General features: G+C 36.3%; 1 protein-coding gene across 1 annotated transcript; it reads right to left on the bottom strand.

Moving 5' to 3' along the window:
* Positions 1-3,703: 3,703 nt before the first annotated feature.
* si:cabz01093077.1 (C-C chemokine receptor type 4) lies at positions 3,704-6,367 on the bottom strand. The gene is made up of 2 exons (XM_051130565.1): positions 6,235-6,367; positions 3,704-5,188 (listed from the first exon to the last, which is right to left on the bottom strand). The coding sequence occupies exons 1-2, from the start codon at positions 6,255-6,257 to the stop codon at positions 4,150-4,152; spliced, it is 1,062 nt and encodes a 353-aa protein (XP_050986522.1). The 5' UTR covers positions 6,258-6,367; the 3' UTR covers positions 3,704-4,149.
* Between the last annotated feature and the right edge of the window lie 3,280 nt (positions 6,368-9,647).

The raw sequence follows: 9,647 nt of genomic DNA, 5'->3' as shown, positions 1-9,647 counted from the left end.
TTGCCACCCCCGATGCCTTTTTACAATATAAGGTTATGGCTTTTGGGTTAAAAAATGCTGCTGCAACATTTCAACGATTAATGTGTCAAGTACTTTCTAACGTAGACTGTTGTGAGGCCTATCTTGATGACATAATATGATATTCTGATACCTGGGAGAAGCATCTCCAAGTTTTAGATGCTGTGTTTAGCCGGTTTCAAACTGCCCATCTTACACTCAACCTTGCTAAGTGTGAATTTGGTTGTGCTACAGTAACCTTTTTGGGCAAACAAGTTGGCCAAGGTATCGTTCGGCCAGTGGATGCTAAAGTGCAAGTCATTACAGCCTTCCCGGAGCCTAAAACACAACGTGAACTCCGGCGTTTTCTTGGGATGGCTGGCTATTATAGGAGCTTCTGCAAAAACTTCTCTGATGTTACAAAAACGTTGACAGATCTCCTTCGTAAAAATGTTCCTTTATTTGTGGTCCTAAGTGGCAATTTGCATTTGAAGCTCTTAAGAGTTTGTTGTGTAGTTGTCCTGTTTTGGCAGCGCCAGCCTTCGACAAACTGTTCAAACTGGAAGTAGATGCAAGTGGTACTGGAGCTGGTGCTGTGTTGCTGCAAGAGGATGCTTCTTTGAACGCTCACTCTTAGACGTTGGGCTTAGTTGCCCTTTTGTTTTGTTTTTTGTTTTATTTTGTTTTGTGATTGTATTTTCGTTCTAACTCTTTAATTAGTGCTTTGTTGGGTTGTAGGGTTCCAATGGCATTTATTTTGTTTGTTATTTTCTTTGTCTTTGTTTAAAGCAATAGTTAGTTAGGGAAGATAATTTCTGTATTTTCTTTTTTTTTTTTTTTTTTTTTTTTTGATGGGGTTAGAAAGAGGGGTGGCTGAGATTGGGGTTTTGTTTATTGTTTTGGCCTTGTCGAACCAGAAGTTTGCCCTGTTTACTTTCTTTCAATTTTCTTTATTGTAATAAATTCCTGTAAACTAAGCCCATGTTTAAGAGTTGTTTTTGTTGCGGCCTGGCCCTAGACGGGCCGTAACAATCTATCTATCTATCTATCTATCTATCTATCTATCTATCTATCTTCTGTCTTTTATATGTAAATGTAAAAACAATGTTACAGCACTGTAATTTGAACTTCATAGTGTTTTAATGGTGCAAAAAATATTACATTGTAGTTTAGTACATTGTAGACTCATGGTTTGAGTTTTAACTAGCACAAATGCATAGGATAAGTTACATGCAAGAATGTAATACAGAGTCAGACCTAGAAATTATCACACAAGTCAGAAAACCAAAACTGGTAAATCTTTTTTCCATCCACTGATAGCAATAACATTGATGTCAATAGTGATATTAGACAAATATGTTTTAATGGTCTCAAGAACTTCCCACATATCATTATTGATAACACTTTAGTTTAGGGACCAGTTCATTATGAACTAGTTGTTTACTAGCATGCAAATTACTAGCATATTGGCTTTTTATTAATACTTATAAAGCACATATCAGTGCCTTATTCTGCATGACCATATTCTAGATCCCTGACCTACCCAATACTGAAACAATTACTACAACAACTACCTTACTTACTTACATGACCTTGGTCCTGAATATGTCAGAAAATGTTTGTCCACAGCATGTTTTTATAATCCCCAAAATATCTGACTGCTACTTGACGATTATGTCACCTTTGATTTTGAACATCATATAGTTAAACGTATGTTTTTCATGACATTTCATTTATTATTTAAGAGTTAATTTATTCAGCTGTATCTTAGGTTTCAAATCCGATCTCACATCAATCAGTGTACATTTAGCTTTTAATAATGCTGCCGGTATGTTGCCAGCTTGCCAACTGCACGCAAAATAATGCAGACTTTGTTTCTACACTGCACCACTCACTTTGAAGACTTAGAACACAAGCACTGTTATATAAACAGTGAAAACCAATCAAGCCAGTCAAATTTGAGGACCAGGGAAACAGATTGACGTAAATTATACTGATGAATTTTACTCTATTACTGTAGGTGGAGGTGGTTTATCATGCAATTGTTTTTATATTTTGCGCATTTCCTTTTGACTGCTCAGGATGCTGCACAGGTTTTTTTTTTTTTTTTTTTTTTTTTCTGATTGTCCTAGAATGTGGTCTTAACCATAAAATTTGCATGAGATAAAATCACATGTACCTTATAACGAGGAAGTGGTTGTGTGTGATCACATTGTCCAGTCAAAAACATCAGTGACTGAACTTGCATCATGCCTTGCATCAGATACTTGTTCAATAACATGCTCTTGATAGATCTGGATGAATACTCAATTAAGTTATACACAGAAAAAGTAAGCCATGTTCTTTTAGAACTTTTTTGCAAGGTTACTGACATATTGTTTTACATTATCATTTTGATTAGATTCTGCAAATTACTGTATGTTACAACAGTTTTGGGGCAGTTTTTAAAAATTACTTTTCTGAGTCTTTTGGTGTTACTATTTGGTTTACCTGTTAACACTTGTCTTATGTACTGTGTTTGCATCAGAGCCAAAGAGCACAGGAAATCTGCCTCATTCTGCAGAGCATGTCTCTTCAAAAACTTGTGGTTTTCTGCAGTAGCTTTAAAGGGAAAGGCGAAGGTTAGGGTGAAGTTACTTCCCTGATGCTTCAGAGTTACATTCACAGTTTTACAATAAGCTATTTCCAAAAACTTCCTGATGCCTTAGAGTTTAGAATGACAACCAACATGGTTATGAATATATTATGTAAAATAAATGATTTATTATTGAGCTGATCTTGCATTTTGTGTTGATTATATGGTTAACAACTAATAATTGTTTTAATTCATTCATCAAGTTTTTGACAAAAAACAATCAACAATAGGCTGTGTGTATATACAGTACACTCTCAGAAAAGAAAAAAAAAAACATCTTGTACCTTTACGGGGACAACAGCCTGTCACTGGACAGACCACTTTGTACGTTCTTTACCCCTAGTGTTCTTAAGGGTATATAATACTACTCTAAGGTGCTAATATGCACCATCTAAGTGGAAGAGAAAGTAAAAAGGTGCCCCTTTGAGGAAACTACCCCAGTTACAAGCTGTTGTACCCCTAAAGGTACATTTTTGCTGACACTGCAGATGAAAAATAGTGTGTAAACACACCCCCATAAAGGTAATAAAATGTTTATAAAAATCAAATCTAAAATTCCATGGTTCCAATATTATGCCATATAATTTCATACACTGTTATGCAATAATAGGCCACTTAATGGTTAATTTCTGCATGTAAAAGTTTAAAATGACACAATTCAGTACTGTGACGCTACAGAGACAGTGTTGTTTTGTCTTTTTTTTTTTCCTCAATGATTTAAAACTAATTTAAGTGTATGTACATAATTGCAGTGCCATATGTGTTAGAGAGGACTCTTGTGGTAAGCGGCAGCATTACAATATATGTTTGAAACACATTTTAATAATTTTATTTATTTGTTTATTTACATATTGAAAAACATCTTGATATATCTGTCAGTACATTGGAAATAAGTAGTTTAAGCATAAAATGTACCGTAACAAACATTAGGAATATACAATATTCACAGACATCAATCCAGTAAAGAATACATTCAAAGTAAAGTTCCTCTGTATATCAATACTACTCTTGCACATCCTCCTCTAGCCCATGTGAGGGGAAAACATTTTGTGTTTGGTTTTGCTTGCGAAGTGTGTGTGGTTAAGGATGTTTTTTTTTTTTTACTATTTCTGTGGTTAATGACTATTGAATGGAACCAGTGTTTAATAATTTGGCAGGTCATGTGATGAGACCTCAGAGATGTTGAGGAACAAACGTATTATAAATATTAAATCGTTTATAAATTTAATGCATGAGTTAATTTTTACGCCAGTTTGTGAAACACTAGTTTATTCATAAACACAGAAAGCATCTCTTGCCCCACCATCCTGAAGCAGGAATTTTCATATCCTTGTATAATTTTGTGTGCTTGCATGATGATTCTTTTTTAAAGGGGATATTTGGTTTCACTAATTGAGGTAGTAAAATTGATATGATAATACCATCATTAAATCAACAAATGTATGGTGCAATGATTGAACTTAAATGATAAGCGCAAAATTTACAAAAAGAAAGAAAAAAAAAAAAACGTATCCAACCTAAACTTGTGTACTTTTGGTGGTAGATGTAAAAAAAATAGCCGTGTTGGAAGTTTCATTCTCTGAAACTTTGGATTGCGTAGATGTCGATTGGTAGATCTTCACACATTTAAGATATCTTGAAAACACACTTGCCAGGCATTTCCTAAACTTTTCTCCAACAAAAGCATAAATGATCGGATTTACACAGCAGTGAGTGAGTGCGATTGTCTCTGTCAAGTCCATGGCCATGTTGACATGACGATAAGCCTTGCAGTCAGTTAGAATGCCAAACTCCTGCAAGGTTTTCAGAAACACCACCACATTGTAGGGCACCCAGAAGACCACAAACACGATGACGATGCCTAAGATGAGCTTTATGGCCCGTTCCTTTTTTGAGTTTTTTGTCTTCTTCACAACCATTAGGACCCTGATATAGCAGTAGGCTATGATGGGTAAAGAGATAAACAGTCCTACTGCATTTTCTCCAAAGTTACGAAAAAGCTTCCACTTCTGGGCTGACCCATCAGGATAAACTCTCTGACAGCTGGTGATGTTCTCCTCTGTGACCATTGCTGCAAAGATGGCCTCTGGAAGGGCGGCACAGATCGAAACGATCCATATAATGAAACTCACCATAATTCCATAACGCAACATCTTTGCTCCCAGCACCGCAACGGCATGTACGATGACCAAATAGCGATCTATGCTCATCAGGGTCACAAATAAGATTCCGCTGTAAAATCCCACTTGGTATGTACCCGCCATTGCCTTACACATTTCATTGGCTTTTATGTAGTGGCCCTGAACATAGAGACCCCAGAAGGGCAGTGAGAGGACCATTAGTAGGTCCGACAGAGCCAGATTCAGCAGGCAAAGATTTGTCATATTTTTCACATGCATGATTTTCAAGAGGACCCATAAGACGGTGATGTTGCCAATGAGGCCAAGTGCAAAAACAATGTAGAAAATGGCAGCCTTGAGATCTGTATACAGGTGTGAATCTTCAGTCAAGCATATGTCGTCTGTTTCTTCGTAATCGAATGTTGTTGTTTTCATGCTGTAACAAAGAGTAAATGATATTTAGTGACATGCTGATTAATTGATTGCATATATCAATATTTGCTGAAAAAAAGATAGCTAGAAAAAAAGTTTTAAAAAGTTAAAAGTAGTTTAAAAAACACACTGTTTGTACTAAATGTAGATGTATTTGAACACAGTGAACTAGTAACATGCCTCTTATATGGACCCTAACCACTCGTTTGACTCTATCATTTAGTGATTTTTTTGTCTTTTTTTTTTTTTTTTTTTTTTTTTTTAAGCCATGTGATGTGCAATAATGTCATGGTGTGAAATTGATGTCAGAAAGTTGCTATATTTTCATCAGCAAATCTCCATCATGGGGATTTACAATTCTTGAAATTAAGAGTCGGAAGGCTCATGCCAATTTACTTAACATAAATTAACCTTAATAATTTGTAGATAGTAACTATATTTCTTTGCTTAATGGTTAGTGGCTGTACTGAAGACCAAGTTTTATAATAGCATTATAATGGCAGGCAGCGATACGGTGACAGTATGGAAGCACTTAAATAAACATGATCAAGGGTTACAAGTGTGTCTTATAATATGTGTTCAAAAGGTAGGCATTTAATAAATGCTTTTAAAAATTTTAATACAAAATTTTGACAGCGAAAACAATTCGAAGTCAAACCTCAAAGCTGTCACACACAGACCACATTTTCAAATATCAGTTCATACAAACAGAAGGAGGTCGCAGCAAGTTGATTAACCACAAGTTTCTCAAGCATCCCACCGCAATCCCACTATCATACATCAGTATCTGTGATCTCATATACTATTTTTGTAAATTAGAGTACTTGCACAGTACGATCAAGATAGATATCCTACATTGCTCCTAGTAGAAATCACTTGTATGTGAATTATTTGGCTAAAAAAAAAAGAAAAAACATTGAATGTAATACGTTGGGCTGTTCTTAAGGAACAGGGTTACATTCTTGAGCCAATCTCCATAATGTGTCAAAACATATTAATGGATCAAAACACATCATGATAAAAATTCAGTAAATAAATATTCTTGTTTACCTGTCTGCATATGTTTCAGTCATGATGACAAATTGCTGTCACTCTTGCTGTTGAGATGTTGTTAAGACTGTTCATGGAAGTGAGTCTAGTACATTTCACCCTGATTCTGTACATTTGCCTTCAGCAAATTTCCTGTAAAATGAAGCATGTGCATGTGTGAGTGTGCCTTTTTGCAAAAATTATCTTGCGACTCGAAGGTGAGATGCGAACACATTTCCTGTCACGGCACTGAGGTTAGCAGATTTGGATGCACAAAAAGAAATTCCCGTTGAGGAGATAAAACAATAAATCTGAGTCATTTGAGGCTGTGACAGCTACTGAATGAACGCTAATAAGTCCCCCCACCCACAGAATGATATGTCTGTAATGCTTGAAAAAACTATATTTGTGCTCTTTCGCCTTCAACAGTGAGTCAGTTTTCAGGAATTGAAAAATGAAGAACAAGAGAAACTAAAGCTTTTTCTTGGAAAATTAATTATGGGTTTCAAGATTTTGTCCCTTTTTCCGGCTTGTCTTGGCATTTATATGTTGACTTCTTATATGCCGTCCTTTCAGCTAACAGCTAACAGCTAACTTTCAAAAATCTCAACTTTTCAAAAATCTTAACTTTAAAACTCTTGAAAAAAAGATAGATAGATAGATAGATAGATAGATAAGATCTTCACTCGTACAATTTTGTAAGATTTGCCTAGACCCCAGTGACTGGTAGGTTTAGGGGCGGGGTTAGGTGAAGGGCATTCGTACCAGTTCATACGAATTGGAAACTTGTAAAATATGTACGGTTTAGCCAAAAACATATGAATATGAATTAGCCACCTCGTAAAATACTTACAAACTGCCGTGAGATAAGGCTGTATTTTCTCACTAGCCTATCTACTAGATACTATCTCGCGATTCACATACGAATTGCAGTTCAGTCTTCTAGCGATTCAGTCTTCTAGCGATTCAGTCTTCTAGCGATTCGCATCAATTTACAAATTTCAAAAATAAATTTTTCTGGTTAATAGACTATATTAATAATAGCATGATGTTGTCGGAACAAAAAAAGCAACAGTAATGGAGAAGGCAAAACAAAATAAAAAAATATATATATATGTACAAAATATCTTCATGGAACATAAACATCTTTACTTAATATCCTAATGATTTTTGGCATAAAAGAAAAATCGCTAATTATGACCCATGTATTGTTGGCTATTGCTACAAATATACTCATGTTACTTGCGACTGGTTTTGTGGTCCAGGGTCACATTTATTACGAAGTTAATAGGAAATGTCTCGGTTACGTATGTAACCCTCATTCTGTGAAAAAGGGAATGGAGAGGTTACGTCAACTGATGTCATGGGGTCTCACTTGGGAGCCCAATCACCTCTGAGCTTAAGAAGGAAAGGCCAATGAGAATTGGCAAATGTAATTTGCATGCCAAGCCACTGTCACAGTGAGGTGACAAGCAGACAAAGACCAGGCCCCCCGTGGGCAGAATGTGTTTAATGGTCTCTGCCTGCGTATGGGCTGCCAAGGACTGGTGGGCCAAGCCCTAAACAGTATCGCCGAAGAGGCCGGCCTGTGAGATGGGAGTGAGACAAGAAAGCAAATTTGGTTGGCGTCAACCAGGTTCAGCCAGAGATGGTGCTCCTGGGCCAGCAGAGTTAAGTTGCTGTATGCAGCTCCTGCATCAACCTTGAGTCAGAACTACCCTCATGCAAACTTTAGTGCCATGGCCTGGTGTAGTTGCAGGATGGCCATGGCGAGCAGGGCGAGGAGTACCTGTATGTATGGGGGAGTGGCTTGGCATGCAAATTCCACTCGCCAATTCTCATTGGCCTTTTCGTCAATTTAGAGGTTTAGAGGTGATTGGGCTCCCAAGTGAGACCCCATGACGCCAGTCGACGTAACGTAGAATGTGACTGACTGAAAGGGAACACTGATGTCTTGAGTTAGGTCTACCTATATTATAGACTGGTGTGTTTTTGTGTTCAAATACTTGTGTGTTTGATGTCCAGCGTGCACAAACAATTGTAAATCAATAAAAAAAATTGTAAATCGTGATTAAAAATCGAAAAATGAATCAGATCGTGACCCCAAGAATCGTTTTGAATGAAATCTTGAGGTACCAAAGATTCCCACCTTACTAATTTTTCAACAGGGAAGTAAGGTATTTCTTGTGAATTTGCGAGACTTGCGATTCATTAGTTGCTATCGGTAAAAGAGTAGCAACAGTGCAGTAACAATAAAACTGTTTGCACAACACAACAGTGCTCATGATTACAAAAAATAGATAACTATCAATGGTGTCAGTCACTTTCTGTTATTTAAGCTGTATAAGAACTGTTATGCTGCTCGATACATATTGGTATGTATTGATAGTTATCTATTTTTTGTAATCATGAGCACTGTTGTGTTGTGCAAACAGTTTTATTGTCTTGCAGAAGTGCTATTCTTGTTACTCTTGTGTACATGTGCATATGATGTGTCTCTTTTTTAATTACACTTTGAGTAGTTTTACTTTTTTCTAGAAACATTCTCCATTTTCTCCCTTTTTCTTGAAGGTAAAGCACATGTTGTGATAGAGGGCGTTGGAACATAATGTAGCTGTTGATCTTACAAATTGATCTGCACTCATCCAACAGTAGAAAAAAAACTCTCATCTGTTTCAGTACAATTAAGCAGCAACTCTCAGGAATGAACACAGTTTGTAATGCACCTTGTAATGCACCTTGCCACAAGACTCGAGTCCCCCCCAAAGTGGCTGCCCACAATATATTTCCCTTGTCAGCATGACAAAGAGTGACAATGCAACCAAATTTTCCACTACAAGCATTTAAATGAATAATTAACCTCAAACACTCTCTCATGATGAAACGTGTGTTTGTTGAGGCAACAACAAAAAAAGCGAATTTAAAAAGCAAAATCTCACAGAAAGTGGGGGTATTGTTAAAGAAATGGCAATAAACCTAACATGCTTGAATCTGTGGTTCCACATGTTTCGTAGATAGATAAGCACTTACGCAGATGTGGTTTACAGCAATGCGTCAGATCTTTGTGACGGTCAGACAGTCATGTCCCTCCCACCACCGCTACACATAAAACCACCTTCACGTATTATGGCACGTCAATTTTCAGTTCAGTATTTCAAGGAATTCTACCTCAAGGATTTTTTTTTTTTCTTGTTGAGGTAATGTAACAGTGAATGTGTTTACTGTATGTTAGTTTGAATGCATACCACCAGGACAATTAATTTTAATCCAGCAAATATTTTATTAAATGGCACTTATCATTAAACATCTTAAAAGCAAAATTTAAAATATAAGCTTAAATGCGTCAAAAAGTCACAACTAAAAACATTTTTAAAAACATTGTATCATTTGCATATCTAAAATATGAGCAATATACATGCACAGAGAGGAACATA

Source organism: Labeo rohita, chromosome 16 (assembly GCF_022985175.1).
Source record: "Labeo rohita strain BAU-BD-2019 chromosome 16, IGBB_LRoh.1.0, whole genome shotgun sequence".
NCBI classification, from domain to species: Eukaryota; Metazoa; Chordata; class Actinopteri; order Cypriniformes; family Cyprinidae; genus Labeo; species Labeo rohita.
The sequence above is the reverse complement of the archived record's forward strand: the minus strand, read 5'-3'. Positions and strand labels throughout refer to the sequence as shown.

Coding starts and splice junctions, on each gene's coding strand:
- si:cabz01093077.1 (XM_051130565.1), bottom strand. CDS start 6,257: ATGACTGAAACATATGCAGACAG. Junction 5,189..6,234: donor ACTGAAACATATGCAGACAG/GTAAACAAGAAT, acceptor TCTTTGTTACAG/CATGAAAACAACAACATTCG.